The 23,796-nt window shown below is 39.1% G+C and overlaps 1 protein-coding gene across 1 annotated transcript; it reads left to right on the top strand.

Moving 5' to 3' along the window:
• Positions 1-2,999: 2,999 nt before the first annotated feature.
• On the top strand, positions 3,000-23,375 carry LOC139967904 (protein Skeletor, isoforms B/C-like). Its single transcript, XM_071972103.1, has 15 exons — positions 3,000-3,517; positions 4,746-4,895; positions 6,535-6,607; positions 7,886-7,994; positions 10,111-10,282; positions 11,253-11,322; positions 13,086-13,266; positions 13,535-13,774; positions 14,685-14,817; positions 15,911-16,021; positions 16,484-16,666; positions 19,539-19,732; positions 20,263-20,290; positions 20,581-20,741; positions 21,422-23,375. The coding sequence occupies exons 1-15, from the start codon at positions 3,460-3,462 to the stop codon at positions 22,250-22,252; spliced, it is 2,694 nt and encodes an 897-aa protein (XP_071828204.1). The 5' UTR covers positions 3,000-3,459; the 3' UTR covers positions 22,253-23,375.
• Positions 23,376-23,796: the final 421 nt, after the last annotated feature.

The raw sequence follows: 23,796 nt of genomic DNA, 5'->3' as shown, positions 1-23,796 counted from the left end.
AATTCAGTGCCCCAACGTGAAATTAAGACAAACATAAGAGAAAAACTTAAAAACTTTGGTTTCAAACATTCAAATACTGGAATATCCAGTATGGAATCGATAGATTATCCAGTTTGGTGGAAATTTCTGAGGTAACATCAAATCAAATTCACATGTTCCACAGCCACTCGAAGCTCGTGCCCCCCCCCCCCCCCCACAACAGCTCCCTGGAATTTCAACCCTGCCGGATGTCACCCCTGTTAGTGAGTCAACTTGAAGTGATTCTGGTCCTTATTTTAATTTCCTGTGAACTGACTCATGCAAGGTATGTCAACAATAATGACTCGATTGAGTTGACTCATATTTTACTGGAATGGACCAGTATATTTGGTTGGCTTGACTAGACTAGTCTAACTTAACTTGTCTTGGTTGACCGTGTGCAAATTAGTTTGAATTATTCACTTGGGTTGCGATTACAGTTGAACTGTATTTGCGAATCGACCAAAGGCTGGGTGACTGGGTGAAAAGTTTCATAAATTGGTGCTTGCATATGAATTTTCAATATTTCGTGAGGGCAATGGGGAACGTTTATGTGAAATCAGCACTGTGAGTGACATTACCATGACAAAAGAGTTCAAAGTGTGTGTTTCTCTTTCTAATGTACCAATCATTATCCAAAGGAGAAAGTAATATTTCAGATTTGGAATTCGAGGAAGCCTCCAATTGAATGTGTAGCGGCTTCGTAGCGGCTTCTGAGGAGAATCGCTTTTTCTTTTGTATTTTGACTATTTTCATTGTGTGATAGGATTTACTATCACTAGCTGACTCGCTGGCACTGAGATAACGCCTTCGTAGTCTCTCAGTACGGTTTACGCCTTTACGACTTCGATTTCACTTAAACTACGGATCCATTTCTGCGAATCTATTACCCAAGTTTTAATCGTTGTTTTGTTCTTTCTGTTACCGTATATTTTTGGAACGTTCATTCAAATGTATAAGCGTCGGTTTATTTGTAGCAATGACTCATGGCTTCATCGTCGGAGCTACGCAAGCCAAATTAATATGCAGGACCGTTTATTTTGTGCAGGATATCCCCACTTTTTTTGCCCGAGATTAAGCCCATGATGAACAAAGGGCAAATTGCCCCCCCCCCATATTTATTCACTCCTCTAAGCAATGAGTCTACATTATAGCAAGTAAGTATAAACCTATTCTACTTGCATCTCTCTTCAAGGACAATTAACCAACAGGCGTAGGGTTGTATCATTGGTAAGGCGTATAGGAAACAATGGTAACGAGGGCCAGGTCGGCGTCGGGGAAAATAATGCCATGATCCTCCTATACTGCACTTTCCATTTTATTTGGAAAAATAACCAATAATATTATAATGAGTAAACACTCTTCTTTATTCCATATTTTCCCAGGCTCCGCCGTTTCCCCCGTAGTTGACCTCTTCTCATCGTGCAGAACGAGGATGGTCCATGATGGTCCATGATGGTCAATGATGGTCCATGATGGTCCATGATGATGATGTCACAAGTTTTATGACACTATATATAGCCTATATCACAATTATCGTTCATTAGTTTCACACCATTTCAGCTATATAGTAATAGTGTAGATCTTGGGAATTGATAACTTGAACTTCAGTCAGCCAATCAGTCTTGGTACCTTTCTCGTCGTATCATACTATCGATCTTGAAAAATATATCCGATATCTTATACATATATTTAAATGTCATCTCTTGGATTTATGCCAGTTGCAGTTTGATTTTCTCTACACGCCGGTTGATTTGGGAGACTGGTTTCTGTAGGAGGTTACGCGTGGGTAATGACATACATCTCTTCCTATCTCAAGATTAAAGGTGACCAGCTGAGACTAAGCATATGCATGCATGTGGTATGTACGTGTGCCGCCTCGTTTCCTTGGCTCTTTACTTTGCCGCCCGGATAATACAGAAACTGTTTCAGAAATCCCCCTCTTCGCAGACTTCTGACCTATGATACCCATGTTATTATGTACTTGTCTGTTGTCTCTATACAGTGTTTGCATCTCTCAGCTGTCCGATGTATGTGCATACCATCACATCGATCACGTTCCCTAGATACTTTTGATTTTGGAATAATGTAAGTTGAGGGTCTGCGTGCATCTTCATTGCACTCTGTGTTTTCAACGTATTGAAACGATTTTGTTTTTCAGTAAAAGTCCAAGTTTTTATTACCCACCTGTCAGAATATGATAACGATACGCTTTTCCGTGTCTATACGTACATTTGACAACATTGCTGGGCAAATGCTGGCTGAATATCAACTTTGAAAGCTAAGGTTTCCTATTCGATAAGAAAGTTCCATTGAATATTTCAGTTTGTTTTTGTGATCGTATATGAGAATTATAACTTCGGAATTTTGCATAATAAACTCGACAATTTCATAGGAAGGGATTGGGCCAAGGTAAATTACTGCCTACAGCTTAACGAAAGTTTTGAGAGGAATTCAAGTCAAAGGGACAAGTTAATCTTATTTACAGGCCAGTCCATGACTTTATATGACATGAACTATCTATTCACATTAAACGGTTATCCGGTGTATCCGGTTACGCGTATTGTGATTTCGGTTAAAATATGTCAATACAAAATTGGCTACAATCCGGATCCCAGTCTAATACTATAGCAGTAGTATAGCTAGGCCTAATTACCAAAACGTTTGTAGCAGGCCTAATTGTCTACTCCGTGGATTTTATTATGATTAGGTGTACCATACATGCGTGTGTATGATACACACGTATATGTTTCCGATGAAAAAGCCTGCAGTGTGCTTATTCAACCGCAGAAGAAAGGTTGCCTTTTCTTCTTTTCAACAATAGGAAGAACGCACAACAAAAGCTGCTCGCTTTACCCAACACTTTGTGACGTCAGAACTTACGTACGTACACCAATTTAAGTATAGACCTTTGTATGATCAATATATTCATTCCAGCCATTGAAAATGAACGATTGTATTCTTGAAAGACATGATATTCAACTTCTGCACAAAGGTACCGGCTATGTAGCTTCCCGTGTATGAAAGGCCTATTTACAAGGATTGGTGACATTCTAGAATTAAGGACGGAAGTTGCCAAAAACAGTGTGATGATTCGTGTAGGCGTATATTAGGCTATATGCAGAGTTATACTTGAGAGCAGCCATGCGTGACCATTGATTAAGTCTCGCGCTCACAGGTTTAGCAGTATATATATTCAAATTCTGTAAAATGGTGCCAGCTATATAGCTTCCCGTGTATGAAAGGCCTGTTTAAAAGGATTGGTGAGATTCTAGAATTGAGGACGGGCGGAAAACAGAGTGATGATTCATATTAGACGTATATGATATTTGTAGAGTTACTACTTGAGAGCAGCCACACACGACCATACAATAAGTTGGTTAAGTCTTGAGCTAGCACGAAAGATTTAGCATTCACAACAGAAATCTATAATTCAGTACCATGTGGTACACAGCAACAGTGGAGGGATGTGTTTATACGTGGATTGCCTGCCTTATGGGTAAGTAAAAAAAAACATGATTATTTATTTATTTATGATATCTTTTCACGTTAAACATGATCAAAATAGAACAAAACTGTTAGCAAACTGCAATATCCACTAAAGAGCCTGTGTAAGAGAATGTGTAAAAGTAAGTGGGCATGACGGACGTCTCGATCCTATCAGGATCTTCTTCAGAGGCTGAATGCCAAGTAACAGTAACAGAAGGGGCAAATAAACCCACAGAATACAGACAGGTTAATGAGCAGGGTGGACACAAATGAGAGAGATGTAAGCCTAGGATTAGTAGACAAGGGCTGGAGAGAAAAAAGAAACCAACAGGGTGAAGAGGTGAGGTAGGAGATAAACTGTAAAGGGACAAAGAGAGGATTAAGGGAAGAGGGTATAGGGATTAAACTAGAGAAGGAAAAAGACAGAAAGGTGTGGAGAAAAAAGGGTGGAAGAGAGCTCTGAGCAGAGGAGAGACAGGGGGGGGCAGGGGGAGTGGGAGGGGGAAAGAAGTAAAGTTAGTCATGTCCTTCCTGAATGTTGCGCCCATGAGGTTGAATGATGGGAAGGCGTTGTATCCACAGTCTCTCTCTGCTGATTCGCACTAGGTCAGGACGGCTACCTATAAGGACTCAATACCCTGTAGGAACATGTCGTATATGGTTGGGAATGTTAAACTGTTCTCCAACTGGGGTCTCAGTCTTCATGGTGTTTACTGTGGATCTGTGGCCATAGAACTGCTTCTTGAGGATGGTTTTAGTTTTACCAACATACTGGATGCCGCAAACTCTTCAAGAGATCAGATAGATTTCATTATATGTTGCGTAAGTGATGTTACCCTTAGTCTTGTATGTGAGTTGGGTGCTGGGGCTGGTAATGTACAGTAATTGGATTCAACAATGTTGTGGCTGCAGACGATGCATCTCGAAGTACGGTCACATTTGAACGTACCATGTAGTGAATGTGTGTAGGGGGTTAGAAGTTACAGGTGAAACAGCAGCACGCACAAGATGGTCCCGTAGGTGGCGAGGACGCCTGTAGGCGATGGTGGGTTTTCAGGGACGGCTCGTTGGAGCCTATCCGAAGAGAGGAGAATATTGTGGTTGTTGTTGTTAGTGATCTGCTATAGAGGAGGAAGATTTGCAGAAGATTAACAACCAGAAAAACAAAAATGATCGACATTGCACAAATTTAATAGTTTGCTATAAACATATATTATGTTCTTATATTATATCGACAGTTATGTCATCGACAGTCGCCACTGAATATTACGGCACTCTGATTGGTTCTTTTGGAAATACAACATTCCACGGTGTAGAGGGAACAATATATGCCATAGATGGTTCTAGAATTTGGGTTCGAGGATTCTCTTACAGTGGAGCTGCACCAGGTATAATGAAGTTAAATATAGTGATACGCTATAATACCGCAATGAAACATTAATATATATATAAATATATTAATATATATATATATATATAAATATATATATATATATATATATATATATATATATATATATATATATATATATATATATATATATATATATATATATATATATATATTTGAACCCGACTGTATGTTTGTTTAGTATCGTGATGCATGGATTGAAAAGGTGTCCTGAAAGTGTTATGCACTGTATAGAGATATAAACAAAATCATGTTCCTGGTCATTTCGACTTCATAATGTTATCTTCGCAAATGGGACTATTCTTTCGTGATTCGAGAATACGAATTTTTACGTGACGTAACTTCGGCATACCACTCTTAACGTATTTACAGTGAAAAGTTATCTTCGCAAAGGAGCGTAGCTTTTATTGGGTTCAATCGTATAAAGGTCAATCGTTTGTGATAGTAGACAGCCGGTAGGCCCTAAACTATCGTTCTTACATTTAAACGGCTGCAAGTTAACAGGAAGATATGCATAGACGCAAATCTTGTGTTTCCCCGATCTTTGCACCGCTAACGGAGTCTGTATGGCCTAGCGCAGTTGCCATCTTCACCTATGAGGTTTCATCAGATAAATATTAATATCTAGCTTCAACTCGTTCTCTGCCTCCACTACCACCTGTTTTTACTACTTTAAATGTAGATTCCGCTCTCAAACGGTTAAGTAATGCGTGTAACGTATATCGGCTAGTAGCAGGCAGTGTGGTAGTACTCCAAAAGTACTCGATACTCGAGTACTACTCGAGTACGAAAGTGCTCGTACTCGTGTGGGAAAATACTCGTCCTCGACCATCGGTACTCGGTACTCGACAGTCAAAGTACTCGTACAAACGTACTCGGTACTCGGAATGACGAGTATACTCGAATATACAAGTACTTTACGAGTACTTTTTCAAGAAAATACATCCGGAAAAATACCGAATATTATGTAACATTTCTTTAAAATTTGCTCTCCCTTTCGGCAATAAATTACTTAATATATCAACTCCATAACCCCTAGTAAATTACGTACTGTGTCAGTTAACAATTGTTAAAGCTTCAGCAGGCTACGTAAATATTACTTCCTCTCATATTCACAATATCACATATTAAATTATTGGTATCAGGCCTGGAATTAATATTTTGCTCAGAGGGGTTATTTTCCATAGAAAACCGCCCTCGCTAGCAAGTTCACACGGGCTCCTTTTCATTTCACAGGGGCTATTTTATTTTCATATTTCATGTTACCCTAAACATAGGCTACATTATGTGTACTTTTAAAATTGGTTTAATAGGCCTATTGGCAAGGTTGTACTGCAACATAAAGGCTATTTTAGGCTAAAAAAACTTTGCCCATGCACCTAAACTGTTTTGGGGGAAATTTTGGGCCCTCTGGAGGCAAATCGTCCATTGCCCCTGTTCTCTTATACTCTACTGTAATGCTCACACTGCAAATCTATTATCGATTGAATGAACATAACCCCTACAACTTTATGATGATGATTACTGGGATGTTATATAAGTGTGGCAGATATATCGCTGACATTTGCAGTATACGAACTGTAATCATGTTTGCTCTTATTAACTTTCATTCGTAGACGCAAAATTTTTCGCCGGTAGCACGGACTTACCTAGTGGAAACGGTGTTATAATCCCTGACGAAAATGGGCTGTAAGTACTATATCAAGACCGATTCTCTCACTCCGTATCCCGTCTGCTATTATTGGCTACGTTGGCAGATTAATTTCTTCACAATAGTTCGAATTTGCAAATTGCAACTTATTATATATATAGCCTCATTCACATAGCCTCATTCACATGTTCAACATTATACACCGACGGGGTTCACAGTTTTTTTTGTAACAGGGAATAAGTCTACGGATGGGTTCGCTTGCATTTTTAGCTGCACCTCTCCAGCTACTAATACTCGTTGAAAGGTTGGTGTTATATATCATGGCACACAATACAGCGCAGTAAATAGCATGGTACATAATACAGCGCAGTTTATAGCATGGCATACGACACAGCGTCGTATATAGCATGATACACAATACAGCGCAGTATGGCACACAGTACAGCGCAGTTTATAGCATGGCACACAATACAGCGCAGTATATAGCATGGCACACAATACAGCCCAGTATGGCACACAATACAGCGCAGTTTATAGCATGGCACACAATACAGCGCAGTATGGTACACAATACAGCGCAGTTTATAGCATGGCACACAATACAGCGCAGTATATAGCATGGCACACAATACAGCCCAGTATGGCACACAATACAGCGCAGTTTATAGCATGGCACACAATACAGCGCAATATATAGCATGGCACACAATACAGCGCAATTTAGCACGATACACAACACAGCGCAGTATATAGCATACACAATACAGCGCAGTATATAGCATGGCACACGACACATCGTCGTATATAGCATGGCACACAATACATCGTAGTATATTGAATGGCACACAATACAGCGTAGTATATTGAATGGCACACAATACAGCGCAGTATCTAGCATGGCACACGACACATCGTCCTATATAGCATGGCACACAATACAGCGTCGTATATATCATGGCACACAATACAGCGTCGTATATAGCATGGCACACAATACAGCGTCGTATATATATATATATATATATATATATATATATATATATATATATATATATATATATATATATATATATATATATATATATATATATATATATATATATATATATATATATATATATATATATATATATATATATATATATATATATATATATATATGATTGTAACTACAAAATGCCCGATACTTAAGTCTACATTCGCTATGGGAGAAGTAATATCTGCCCGATACCTAACTACTATTAATTTTAATGCACCAGATTCATGTACAATGGGTGTTTTAATGTGACATTTTGTTTGAATTTTTCCTTTTTCAGCACCACCAGATTACATTCATATTTTAACGAAGACCTGATTCTCAGTCTTCCGGAGGGGACATCATTTCAAGATATTAAATGGATTGCCATTTGGTGTGAATTGGTTGGTGTAAGTAATAAAATTACTTCTCTATTGGCCTCTACACTTGGTGTAGACTGTTTCCCCCTTCCTATAGTCCTCATTATAAGTCTCATTATTATTAATTTGGTGATAAATTCAGGGAATGTGTCTTAGTTTTAATAAGTTATAACGTTAGTTTGAGTAGCAAGCCTAGTCGGAGGGTTATTTTGGTAAATTTATAACTGTCTACATTTCGGCGACCAACCTGCTTAAAGTTAAATGTTATAATTTGTTAAAGAAACAAAAAGAAAGAAAAACAAAACAAGACTGTTAATACCGGTCCTGATATCAATGGAATACATTTGCAAGATTTTGATATTGAAATACATTCGATAACGACAGATAGTATATAGCTGTACGGGTGATCTGCTTCCTTTCAGTAGCCTTGCCATTAACCTCGCAGGGCAAGTTTCTTACATAAATAAAAATAACCAGTAACTAAGGGAATAGCTTTGTAGCCTGCATGATGGAGATACATTTAAGTAATGGCGCTTATTCACCTGTGTTCGAGGAATATACTTAGCTTACAATAAGCCAGGTCAGAGGTTATTGCGCAATAAAATGTCAGATGGGTATATGCTGCCCAGTGTGATAGCTTCTTAACACTTCTAAATATAAGTGTTTCAGCTTCCCACTTATTTATATTTTTGTATGATAACAATTTCGAAGAAGCAATAAACCTTGCGCAAGATCGTGATACGTGGCGGAGGTTAATCACTGAGCATGTCGGATAGACGAGACTCAACTTACTACTACTATAGCTTGTATAGGCTTAAGTTTCGTTTACTGGTTATCAAACAGACAAGGGTTTCAAAAACTATATTTTCTGAAAGATTATGACATATGTAATCATATGCGGAAATGATTACCTTTAATTATGAGGCACGTTTATCATAAACTTAGCAATTGAGGTGTACAAAGCACTAAACGACTGACGTTGCCTGACATCAGCGGTACCTTACCGTGCTATGTTTGTGTTGTATCGGTTCGAAGTATTCCACCAATGAGCTGAGCAGACGGAATCACGCACATGCGCGTTAGAAACTCTGAACTCGGCCTATTTTACACTAGACAAAATCATAATGCTGATGTCATCATGGTCTTACTTTTCTTTAAGAATATAGTCATATAAAAGATATGCCCATATTACAAATTTATTGTATCTACCACGATATTATAATATAATCATATACTATGCATTGAACTTGAGTAGTCATGCGTGTGTCTTTACTCTTTTAGTTATTTAATGAAAAGCAACCGCGCTGCGTACAGACTATGAACTACGGTATAGGCCTATGGTTAATGTTAGTAGCTGCAGACAAGACAATAGTACAGTAGTATATTAACTCACGACTAATCTATAAGATAATCTATAAGACTAATGTATACTAGACTATACTAGGAAATGTATATCTATACTAAGACTAATCTTTACGACTAATCTATAAGACTAATCTATAAGATCTATAAGATGTTTGTGTTGTATTCTTTCGAAGTATTCCACCAATGAGCTGAGCAGACAGAATTACGCACATGCGCATAAGAAGCTCTGAACTGGCCTATTGTATACTAGACAAAATCGTAATGCTGATGTCATCATGGTCTTACTTTTCTTTAAGAATAAAGTCATATAAAAGATATGCCCATATTACAAATTTATTGTATCTACCACGATATTATAATATAATCATATACTATGCATTGAACTTGAGTAGTCATGCGTGTGTCCTTACTCTTTTAGTTATTTAATGAAAACCAACCGCGCTGCGTACAGACTATGAACTACGGTATAGGCCTATAGTTAATGTTAGTAGCTGCAGACAAGACAATAGTACAGTATATATTAACTCACGACTAATCTATAAGATAAAAAAAATCACTTATTATTAATTATATAATTAAAATATTCCATTGATCCCCTACCATATCCCCGAGTATACAGATGTATAGGCTGAAATAATGATTATTCAAATCATTTACTGCAGCAATATCCTGTAGCAATCTGACCTATAAGATAATTGTATTCTGTCATATACCTCATATTCACTAACCACCAATCTACGTGACTCCTTTGTTCATTATCTATTGTCGTATCCTCTCACAGGTTGACTTCGGATCAGTAACAATACCCATCGACTTTTTGCCCCCATCTGAGATAAGTATCGGAGAACTTGGTTTTACGCCACGGGTGCACAATGTTCACGCAGATGACGTCATTATTCTTAACACGAGACAAATCAAGTTTATCAATTTGGACTACGATGGATTTGGCCCAGGTAAAGCATTCTGGCGATGCCTTGTCGTTGTTAGTGAGGGAGGGTGGATATGGATGGACGTGGTGGGTGGAGGTATCATGTTTAATGGTTCGGAGGTAAATGTAATATATGTCATAGTGGTGGCCTGTATAAGTGCAGGGGTGTGCGCGCGTACATGCGTTTATGAAGGTTTTTCTTGCAACTCTCTTACTTAAAAAATACACGTTGCTTCCACTCCATACTTGTTACGAGGATGCATCGTAGTAAGAAGAAGGAAAACTTTATTGTTATCTGCAACGATCCAATAGTCATTCGAAGCACCAGAATGTATATTCTGAAAACCTTGTTAAAGTCGATAACTTCAAAAGCAAAGCTTGAATGAACTTTGTAGTTAGTATGTGATTCAACCTTCTCGACCATTTGGCTAAGATCATATGTAGTATATATTCCCTTTCGAGGGGAATGGTGATGCACACCCGACGATGATCACACAGTCACAGACCCGATGCAAGGGGACTGGGTTTGAGAGCGGATCAGTCGTTCGGTAGTTTGGTTTTCGTGCCCAGGTTCTTTCCTGGGCGACTTTTTCTTAAAAAAGTACCTTACTGAGTACAATAATCATATAGTTCGTATATGGAGTTGTTGATTCACCTTTTTGAGTACCAGGATCGTATTGATTTTTTGAATGTGAAAGGTCATTCAGGGTCAACCGAGTACAAAATCAGTCAACTGTACAGTAGCAATAAATGCAACAGTAATGCTCGAATGACCTCCATACTCGGTATGTGGAGTGACCATATTAAGCACAAGAACCTTCTACATTATACAGTTAACCTTAACTCTTCTCATAGAAGATACCGCAGAGAACCACCGACCCTGTTGTATTTCTGGTTATGTAATAAAGTAATTAATATATTTTTTTCTGGTTATATCGTTGTACCTCACATCATCGTCATCGTGGCGTAATGATGCACTTACCTTTGATTTACAGCTGCATATTTCTGGACCGGTGATGGCACACCAGATAGGAACGATGAACGAGTTCTATACCCAGTTGGATCGTAAGTTTCAATCGATATACCTTTCCTCAAGATTTCATCCTTCAACAGCTTCCAAAATAAATTTTCATTTGTGTCTAAAGCCCGCCGCACACTACCGTACTAATCAAGACCTGCAGTACACTACCGTGCTGCTCACGACCTGCTGCACACCACCGTGCTGCTCACGACCCGCCGCACATGATCGTACTGATCACGACCCGCCGCACACTACCGTCCTAATCAAGACCCGCAGCACACTACCGTATTAATCACGACACGCCGCACACTACCGTACTAATCAAGACCTGCAGCACACTACCGTGCTGCTCACGACCTGCTGCACACCACCGTGCTGCTCACGACCCGCCGCACATGATCGTACTGATCACGACCCGCCGCACACTACCGTACTAATCAAGACCTGATGCACACTACCGTGCTGCTCACGACCTGCTGCACACCACCGTGCTGCTCACGACCCGCCGCACATGATCGTACTGATCACGACCCGCCGCACACTACCGTACTAATTGCGACCCGCAGCACACTACCGTATTAATCACGACCTGCAGCACACTACCGTACTGCTCACGACCCGCCACACACTACCGTACTGCTCACGACCCGCCACACACTACGGTACTGATCACGACCCGCCGCACGCTACCTTACTGATCACGACCTGCAGCACACTACGGTACTGATCACGACCTGCAGCAAACTACCGTACTGCTCACGACCCGCCACACACTACCGTACTGCTCACGACCCGCCACACACTACGGTACTGATCACGACCTGCCGCACACTACCGTACTGATCACGTCGGGCAGTGAACGTGCGCCTTAACGTTTGTGCGACTGATCATTATTTTTCCAGCTGTATAATTCGCGTCGACTCCAGTCGGTAGTATGAACATGTAGTGGATACCTCACCGGTAATCTTGCAGTGCGCGGAGGTTCATGACTGCGCTGTTTTAACAAATATATCCAGTCACTGCTTCCTAAAATTTGCATATGACCTAAACGTGCTCCGATTGGTAACAGCAGACCTTCATTATGTGCACTAATCAGTAGGTCAATGTGCGGGGGTCAGTTGTAGGACTCTTTTAAGTCTTCTTCACCAACATATATTTTCCACGTAACGACTCGGTCGAGTTGAGTCTTTTCGGGATCAGTAGTACAGTGTGAGGCTGTCTTAATGCCTCAAACTATTCTATTTTGTTGCCTTTTGTGATTTCTAATTGACACGCACAATTGAATTTCGGTTCTTAATATTAACCCTTTCCCTCTCCTTGTCCTCGTTCTTTATCATGTTAAACTATGGCAGTTTATAGGCTATGTAGTTGTCATTGGTTGGGCCTGTAATCGCACGATATATATTTCATGTAAGTATTTATATATGCGTTCACACATCCTGGCCTCCGTTAGTCCACCGAATTCATTTATCCGCTACATAAACTATGTGTTTTATAAAGCCAAAAAGTTTATTTTTGTCGAACGTATTTTCACACATTTTCTTACGCGGCCATATAACAAGAAGCAGTAAAACAACTGTTTAATTAGACCTACTTGAGTAGGAGAGCACCTTTCTCCATATGATGGCACCTTTAATAAGGCTTTAGACAATCATGGAGTCGTTGACCTCGTAAAACAACAAACTACCCTCCCCCACCCCCGACCCCATCCTTCATTCTTTGTCTGTCTGCCAAAAAAATCGCGGAAACCAAATCATCAATGTATTTTATTATACTGTAGATATCTTGCTTCGTCATTTAACTGCAGGTCAATAAGGCTGCCTTCATTTAATGGTGAAGACGTGTTAATAACATTCCCGAGTGAGCTAACGGTACAGGGTGTAGATTTCATTGGGCTCTGGTGTGAACTAGCGAGACAAGATTTTGGCCATGTACGTCTTAACAGTACCCAAACTAACAACATTCCTCCATACATTGATCCACCAGTGGTAAGTATACAAGTAAACAAGTATACAACTCATGCATATTCAATACGTTAGCTTACACAACAGCGAGAGATAGGATTACTTTGCTCGTCAGTTTGTGAGGCTTTTGAGGAGGATTTCCAATTTATGTCATCGCTTATAGAAGGAAAAGCAAATATTTAATTATTGTGGTTACTGTTATGGGACGAACTATAGGTCATAATATTGTAAAATTCAACTGAGGAAAATATATAAATATTTTGTTTCTTTCATCATTTTGTTATGATTTCAGGAACATTGTCAAGTTCTGGTAGAGGACAAGTTTCATATCAGCTGGAGTATAAATTCAGAAGAAAACGTTATTACTTTCACATTCCGAGGCATCATAGACGAAAACGAATACTTAGCGTTTGGGATTAGTGGATCCACCAGTATGACTCAAATGTTTGGCTCTGACGTTGCGGTTGTGTGGATTGATCCGGAGACTAATTTACCTCGTGCGGAAGACTATTATTTGAGTGCTTACAGTCAGGTAGAGTGTTGCGGATAAACAGTTTATTTATTTAAATCAATGTTTGTTTGTACAAGCTATACCATCTCGAAAACAGTCGAACCCCTTTCAAGCACATTTTGAAGTGTCATTTCAAAATAATTTCGTATTTTTATATCCACGCAGGTAACAAACTTAGCATGCTGTGTTTGGAATTGTTTTATTTGCTTCGGATATCACACTAATGTATATAGATTTCCATGTCGTGGGATCATGCCTCTGTTTGAGTGGGGTGGGGTGGGGGGGGGGCTATAATTATTTTGAGTTTAGATAAGGTGTGACCATTGGTGTAAGTGTTAAAGGGATGGTACTCCTTAGTAAGTGTTTAGCACCACACATTTAGTGCTGTCCTTTTCCTCGCACCATATTTTGAAAGTCCGACTGAAGTGACGGTTGATGTAATCCTCTTACATCTATAGCGTTTCCCAATTGTTCTTGAAAAACCTACACATTGCTAAGAGATTTTTTTATTAATATGATTACATAGCGTGAAGCCGAGTCGTATCCTTCGTAGAATTGCTCCTGTGAAAATTAAGTTTAAAACTGACAAAGCATACCACAAAGAGGCCCTGTATTTCGGGGACTAATAAGGCGACTTGTGGTGATTAGGATAAAGCCAGTGCCACGGAAGGTCCCAGGGACAATTATACCAACGGGACCCCTTAGTTTTGTCTTCTGTTTTCCTCATGTATATCATGAATAATACATATGTCTTTATCCAATGTTTCTCCATCCTCTTATTGACATGGGGTCCTGGATCTGTATAGACCCCACGACCTTCCCCTTTCGTCTCATCAGACATCATGGTCCTCCAGTGAGCCAAAACTGAATTTAAAATAGAACACATTTACCGTTTGTTCACTTATATTTTTTTCTCTTTATCCGACTGTAGTGCATTCCTGATGATGGTAGAGGTGCTTGTCCTGATGAACTTCAAAAAAATGGAGTCAGTGACGTAGTATTAAAAAGTGGACGAGTGAGAGAAGGCGTTACTATCATTTCAGTTACAAGGCCTATTACTACAGGTAAGACATCATAATTCTGTATACTTTGGAACAAAAACAAACAAACAAATATTTATAAAATTAGAGTCTTGACTACATTTTGCATAACGAAATTCGATCCAATCGCTAAACTTGTGAATAAAATCCTGATGCTTTTCCTAATTGAAATCTGCCAAGTTTGGTTGTGAATTCCTTTACTGACCAGTCGCTACGGACCCTTCCTCTGCTGTCGTTCATAATACTGCGAGGCTTCATCTCCCTGTAAATGGAGGGAATGAGGCAATGAGTTAACGCGGGGGGGGGGGGGGGCTCTATACAGCTTTAAGTCGGGATTAGGTAATTTTTTTAAGAAAAGTCACCCAAGAAAGAACCTGGGCTGGAAACCAAAAACGACTGATGCGCTCTTAACCCCATTCCCCATACATCGAGACTGTGACTGTGTGATCATCGTCAGGTGTTTATCACAACATAATGCTATGCATGTGGATTACGTATGTCTTTGGTAAACTGCAGTGTAACATTCTGCTTCTGCCAATCAGATACCCTCCGACATAATAGCCTACAGTATGTGATATGTTAAACTTACTACAACTTATGCTGTAATCCATGCAGCAAAGTACGTTAAATTCTTAGAACAAATATATGTCTACATTAGCTTAGGCCTACAACATCCAAACCTGATGCACCGGACCTAACCTACGTTGTATAAAGGAATAGCGGTTTCAGTGTACTATAGGACCACCCATTTAATGGGCTAACCCAATATTAACTATATTGTTAACTAATTATGAATATCCATTAGCAGAAGGACATACTACAAAACGATCGTATATAGTACCTGCTTAAGATATTTATTTCACTCAAGATATGAAAATAGAGATTTGGAAACCAAACGGTCTTCACCGACTTAATTATATAGTTACCTAATTACATTGGGACTGCGTTCATATAATTGTTCTATTACTTGAAAAATAACAAGCTTCTTTAAGAAAAGTGACATATATACTTCTAGTTTTCTTCTCCTCTGGGGTCCGTTTGATCCGTTTGAATAATTTCTATGTAATCGTGTTATGTTTGTTCACATGTGATTCATATTTTCTGTAATATTCCGCAGAAAGTTCTACCGACCGCAGTATCCCTCTTGACGGAGACGTTCCTGTTTCTTGGGGAATTGGATTTATTAATCCAACTGGTCACGTGTCGCGGCATCACACAAACCCTCAAAGTAATTATTTTCTTCTCCAGATTATATTAAGGCTTAATTAATAAAAATTTCTATGACAATTTTGCTGTGAAAAAAAACGAAATCCACAAAGAGACTAGTTATGCAAACATATTTAATGACTTGGAAATTTATCTTCCGTTTAAATGGTCACAATCTTGCCTCTCCCAATTTATATCGGAATATTAATCAAACTATGTGGGAAAGCTGTAATGTATACCGTCATACAATTGACAATTTAAAAATACAAGGTACAAAAAGAAAGAAATAGTAAACAGGAGGAGAAGAAAAAAGCAAGCAAGCAATCAAACAATCAACAACAAAAAGGGAGATATAAAGTGTCATCATGAAAGATAAAAACACAGAAAGGCTGGAAAGTAAAGGAAGAAAACAAAGAATATAAAAGGTATAAGCAAGTGGACAGGAACAGAGTCCATTTAAATATTTTCTCTTTTCTCAAACTAGACACTGTGACGGTCAACTTTGGGAATCCCACTTCTGATGCATGTCCTGAACTTATTGCACCGACCGTAATCCCTGAGCCAGTCGAACCCTGGACAATTGAGCCAATTTATGCGTCACCAAATGTTCCAATGGTTGCTTACATTGGTTCTGCTGGTGGTAGGAGGGGGTATCAAGGAATTGCAGGTTTGTAGTATCTCATTAAGATGTTTACACATTAGGAAACGTGTACATCAAAATATATATATATATATACGGTGAGATTCGGACGCAAGAAAAACATATGTTTTCTTGGTTGGTATTTTGTTTATGCTTACAGGTTAGAAGGTATTCTGGATTATCGATTGGCGTTGTGGTTTTCATCCTCACCAGTGATGCATTATTATTTCATGTTATTACATGTTATTACATGTTATTACATGTTACTACATGTTATTAGATATTATTACATGTGACTACATGTTATTAGATGTTACTACATTTTATTACATGTTTTTACATGTTATTACAGGTTACTACATGTTATTAGATAGTATTACATGTCATTATATGTTATTACATGTTATTATAAATTATTACATGTTACTACATGTTACTACATTTTATTACATGTTACTACATGTTACTACATGTTACTACATGTTATTAGATATTATTACATGTGACTACATGTTATTAAATGTTACTACATGTTATTAGATGTTACTACATTTTATTACATGCTTTTACATGTTATTACAGGTTACTACATGTTATTAGATAGTATTACATGTCATTATATGTTATTACATGTTATTATAAATTATTACATGTTAATACATGTTACTACATGCTATAACATGTTACTACATGTTATTACATGTAATTACGTGTTATTGCATGTTACAATATGCTATTACATGTTATTCTAAAGGCACTTTACGACCCACTATATCTTTGATCTGAATGGTGGGATGCATAAAGGTTAAGGTTGGTAACGTAAGTTGCTTTCGAAAGACAAGTAAACTAAATGAATTATTAGTTTAATTTCAAACCTCTGCGAATTAGGGTCTATAAATATTGATTTTCATATGCAGCATATTAGCATACGCAAATGCAGTGGCGTCACCAGACTTTTCAGTCTGGGGGGGCACAGGGGGGCACCAGCATTTGATGGGGGCACTTAGGTGGACACGGATCGCCGTCCTGGGGGAGGGGTCTAAAGGGAGGGCGTGCTCCCTCCAGTCGCGGCGGAATGGGAATATATTGGGAGGGGCTAATGTGTAGAGACTATCTAAGCGGAGCGCCACCATGGGTTGGCGCGGAGCGTACAAGAAAATTTTGGGTTTTTCACACCACCAGATGGCCGGAAACGGCACTTCCCGAGTGTTTTATGCTGCGAATACCTAGCCCTAAAATATGGGTCTCAAGCCTGCAATTTCTCAGATTGCACGTAAAAGTCTGTAAAAACATTGTAATTTGTATATTCGATGGTGTTTTAAGAGAGTAGCTATTACTCGTAGTGTACTCGCAAAGACGTTTTTGAGTGTAGTAAGGGGATGTTGGAGAACTGGCTGAAATGAAGCAAGTCATTGGCCTAAGACGAAGTTGTGTTGCGCTTACCGGTACTCACACTCACTGCTTCCACTTTTCACGGGGCGCGAAGACGCGGTTGGGGTGACAATGTGGTCTATAGCCAGGGGACGGGCCGAGGGTCCCCCAGCATTTACTAAAATTATTACACCTATATAGTATACGTGTGTATCGGACAGATCGACAAGTATGCATTGAAAAATGGGCAGATGCACGTTTCGGAGCCTTGGTAAATATTGGGGGGCTTATTATGCATTTGCCCCCTCAATTTTTTCATTGGGGGGTGAGCCCCAAAGCCCCCCGGTCCCGCCGCCACTGCCCCATCCCCCTTTGGAAAATTTTCGCATACGGAGGATAGGCTAGATGCAAAATGCTGCCGCATTTGATGCTAAATTCGATCTGAAGATATCTCCAGAAATTGCTATTTTTCAGGTAATGATTTTAACAAGGCGCAGAATTTTGCAGAGGATATGAACCACATGCTGTCGATATTATGCCTAACCCTATCAATAGAACCTACATTTGTTGAATTAATGTGTGCATAACCCCAGACTCCTTTGTGTCCTTCACATTTTCGCCCATTATCTATTAAGATGTAACAGGTTCCAGCATCGTTATTGGCTCCTATCAGGGATCTCACCATGCAATCCAAAGTTTGATCACACATCGAGTATGGCTCAGTATGCAGGTGTGAACATTCGCCATTTGCTCATACAAGCATCTGACCTCAAATGACCTCTGCACCCCCTACACAACAGGGTTAATATATGGGTCCACAAATATAGGCAAGTATGGTGCCTGCGGACCCTCACATTCTCACATATCATCAGCTCCTAACCTGTCAACCTCAGACCAAGGCAACATATTGCAGTACCCTCCCTTCTCACAGTCATGTAGCTCGCGAAGCGGACGTGTATATCCGCTAGTATGGCGTGAGCACTGACACATTCAATGTAAATATCGACACCTGTTGTAATGGCGCGGGTTACACTTCGATACCCGACGTTCAAGGATAAACTTTTTCATTTTTTTCGCAGCTCATTTGAAGAAAATACGAATTACTGTACTTCTTTGTCCTTATGAAAAACCAACTCAGATGATGGGAGTTGAATATAACAAAATATATATATATATTTTTTTACCAACCCAAATCTCAGATGGGGGGGCACTCGGGGGGCACTAGGTTTTCCAGGGGGGCACGTGCCCCCCTGGCCCCCCCCCTTGGCGACGCCACTGCGCAAATGTACTTCAACTTGATACAGAATGTGTTAAATCTTCTAAGTGATATGCCTACACTGATTTAGGCATGGCCTGTGGATTTTGTTATACAATGGGGGAGGGGGAGGTGGAACGGGGGACGGGGGAGGGTTGGGAGGCAGATCTGTTTGCAATAGGTCATACACATTCGACAAACAGTTCCACAGGACAGCGAAAGTGATCAGTTGATATCTTTAATAAAGTGTCGGTTTATGATTTTTTTCTGCAGGCCAAGTCGGTTGGGGAATAGCGTGGTTTATCGACGATAAACTTATTCCCGAAATTCACGTAGAGCGTGGTAAGACTTACACTTTCATGGTATTCGGCGGAGACGATGTTAGCGTTCTTGGTAATTATCATCCATTTTACATCACAAACTCAAAAAATGGCGGCTACGCGCAGCAGACGGAGTTAGAAAGACAGGTTAGTAACTGCTTAATCCTGCGTATTGATACAAGATATCACAACCGCAATTCTCATCGCGACACTTATCGAGAATAAACCTGCAAAAACGACATTTTTTGCACACCGCTCTTTTCAGCCGTCCCTTCATTTTCGTGTTGTATTCGTGTTGAACATAACTTGTTATCAGTAGCAATACTCTCTTCACTCTCCTTGCATTTCTTTACTTCAGAACGTTCCCGCACCTCCTCCCAACACAAATTAGGTTCAAATATTGGATCTTTATCCAGTACAACTATAAACGTCTGTAATAATCTGACCAAAAAATACAAAATAAAAATAAAAAGGAAAAGTACAGAACTGAACAATACGTATTACGAGCTTTTCACTCGTTTTGAACAGTACTAAGAAGTAGTATTGCGCATTCCTATCTTCCAGGAGTGATGATTCTTTGCAAGTAGTATAGCTTTATTTCAGTAATTATGGTCTGGCAGCATTTAAAAATTCACAATATTTACCGATCACGTTTTCCTTTCATGTTCTTTTCTCAGGATGAGGTGATATATGCGGGTCCTGTTGGTAAGTAAATAACTATAACTTTAACTATATATACACACACACTCACACACACACACACACACACGCACACACACACACACACATATATATATATATATATATATATATATATATATATATATATATATATTTAGGCTTGCATTGGGTTACCGATGTCATTATCAATATAAATTTAAGCTGGACTGGATTTTGTTTTCTTGGTCTATGATATATATGATATATAAAACTTTTAAATTTCCCGAAGCCATTCTTTACCACATCTTCAATTTAAGTGAATGATTTCTCAATAGAGGGCAGTCTTTGTGAATACAAAGGTACGACTGATCCGGAAGACTTCGCCACATTTGAAAAGTTCGTGTTGGGTTTGACTCTGGATTGTCCTGACGATCCTCAGCCAGGTGTTCTTACCTGGACCGTCACAGAAGAAACTCCAGACCTTGTCTATTATCAAGTGAGTTATTATTGTTATATGAATATTCATTTTAAAAAACATGAAAGGCTTCCGTTTTAGTTCAACATTGATACTATGAAACATATATCGTAACGTAGAAAGCGTAAGATTTGAGGGTTTGATGTTAATAGATACAAACTTAGCATGATCTTTAGTGAAGTCCTGCCTGAACGTCTTTTAGTTTTGACACCGTTTGTCAATATCTCTTAACCAATCGAGTGTTGTTAATAATAACATTACATCAATTGATCAAACCACGATATAAAACTAAATTAAATTATCGATTAATCAATTAATTCCATTCCATTCCATTCTAAACATTTAGTCGGACAGACAGGCTGCTTCATATCAATTATGTATTAACCACGTGCAAACGAAAATTAAACATTTTCGTGGTGTATTTTTCTTCATATTTAATAAACAATGTGACTAGCCATTCAAATATCTGAACGATGATTTTAGGGTCTTTTAGAGAAATTCAAGAAAGGCAACTCAAATAACTGTTTTAATTTTTCAACTATAGTTTGCAGCATTTCTGTCAATGCCAATACCAAAATTGTTCTTCAACATTCAATACTGTTATCGTTTGGTTTGTTCTCCAAGCGTGACTTTTTGAAGCTGAAATGAAATAATACCCTGATTCTTGCTTCATTTGTTTTGTTTTATGACTTTCCGTTCAGTGTTATCTACATCGCTTTTTCGGCTGGAAGATTCATGTTACAAGTCCGAACAATTCCGAGTCATCTACCCCCAATACTACGCAAGCACCCACAGACGAGCCCGCACCTACTTCGTCTTCAGAGACTCCAACCATGAGGCAAGATCCACTGTCATCTGTTACCGTCGTTTCTAAAGACATCACAATGACGACACCAGATAAAACGTCATCTGTCAGCGTCGTTTCTAATGACGTCACAACGACGACACCAGATAAAACGTCATCTGTCAGCGTCGTTTCTAATGACGTCACAATGACGACACCAGATAAAACGTCATCTGTCAGCGTCGTTTCTAATGACGTCACAACGACGACACCAGATAAAACGTCATCTGTCAGCGTCGTTTCTAATGACGTCACAATGATGACACCAGATAAAACGTCATTTGTCAGCGTCGTTTCTAATGACGTCACAACGACGAAACCAGATAAAACGTCATCTGTCAGCGTCGTTTCTAATGACGTCACAACGACGAAACCAGATAAAACGTCATCTGTCAGCGTCGTTTCTAATGACGTCACAATGACGACACCAGATAAAACGTCATCTGTCAGCGTCGTTTCTAATGACGTCACAACGACGAAACCAGATAAAACGTCAAATGTTACCGTCGTTTCTAATGACGTGACAATGACGAAAGAACGAAAGGAAACGTCGCCACGTGCTGCAACTGCAACAAAGAATGTTGAAAAAATTCCATCGACTTCGGGTGTTGGTAAAACTAAGACGCGAGCTATCAATTTCATGATCTGTCTTTCAATTCTAGTTAATTTGTGGTTTGTCTTCATTTGACAATTACATTTCACTTTCTAAAAGTTTGGCTTCATTATATGCTAGAGGCTTCAATTTCTTTTCTCCTTTCATATATATATTTTTATTTTGGTTTTTTGATATGTACAAGTTCTAGTAATGACGGAACATTTGAAAAAAATTACTGATTAAAAGTGTTTTGCACGCTGAAAAAATTAGGAAAGAGCGTAATAGTCATATAATAACTACACGCGGAGAGGGGACTCAAAGGATTTTCAAATATACCCAAAGTTAAAATGCATATGCGATTAGAATGTAGATATGCAACAGGATATTAATCGTTAAGCACAAATGGTAATTTTGAATACTGGAAAATTTGAACCGTTAAGTGAGACACACATGAGACATTACGTCATCATGCTAAAAACGTCATTTCCAATCGTCGGTGTAATCCCGGCTGTATAGAGGGCGTACTGTCGAATCGATCATCTTCTGCCCCATGCAGGTTTAAACCATTTGACAGATTTGGCATTTATCTGGATCGACCTGAGGCAGTTCGTGGATAAGAAGAGGACGAGAGATGGCGGCAGAGGTGGGGGGAGGGGGCGCGTATTTTTTTTCCCCAGGACGAACGTGGGCATCGGCCAATCAAATCCCTGGATTCCAAACATGTGACGCTTTTTCAAAAAACATGTTCTGAATCTTTTTTCCTAGTTTTGACCCCAGTTTATGAACGACAATCCTTCATTTTTATAGAATCTGGATCCCTAACCCACTTTCTAAACCCTAACTCTGATTTTCAAACGAATATGTATATTCGTGAAAAACCTGAAACCCACGTTCGTCCAGGGAAAAAAAAACGCGGGGGGGGGGGGGGGCTTGTATAAAGCTGGTCACATACTGGTCTGTTTCACTGGTTATTCGCAATGGTATGCATTTTGTTTAGTCTATTTTTCTTGGCATAGTTGCATCGACAATGATGATAATTTCCTCTTTAATAATGTATCATTTCTTCTTTGCAATATTAATATATTTTTATATATTATTATTCCTCCCTCTTTCACGACACTTTTTCTTGCTATTCACTGATTTTTCATCTTTTACATGCTGAAATGAAGGGTTTATTTTTTAGACGATCTTTAAATCAAATTGAAATAACATGTGACGGAAATGTGTATGTTGGGACACTGCACTTTCTCGTGAAAATCATTGTTGCGGAAATTGTTGGCCGTGTGAGGGATCAAGCCGCCCCTTCCCTCGTGTCAAGGACCCCTGGTACATGTTACATGGTTTGACCTGGACGATGGAAAGTTATAATGCAAAACAAAATAAAGCTTTAGAATAAATCGAGAAAGTAGTAATTAAAGAACAAATTGCAAACGCGAAAGCCCCTACGAGAGGCATTTGAGTTTATAAACTTCGGCGAATTTACATAAATACTTCATGTGCACATTCATGCTCTTTCAATGTTGTACGTGAATCAAAGAATTTCCGGTGGCATCTTCTCTTCGGAATAAAATTATACCTACACAGAATCCAAATATTCCCGCTGTCATTTTCAGTTCGGCTTGACATTATTGCTGTTC

The sequence above is a fragment of the Apostichopus japonicus genome, chromosome 5, assembly GCF_037975245.1.
Source record: "Apostichopus japonicus isolate 1M-3 chromosome 5, ASM3797524v1, whole genome shotgun sequence".
In the NCBI taxonomy this organism is placed as follows: Eukaryota; Metazoa; Echinodermata; class Holothuroidea; order Aspidochirotida; family Stichopodidae; genus Apostichopus; species Apostichopus japonicus.
The sequence above is the reverse complement of the archived record's forward strand: the minus strand, read 5'-3'. Positions and strand labels throughout refer to the sequence as shown.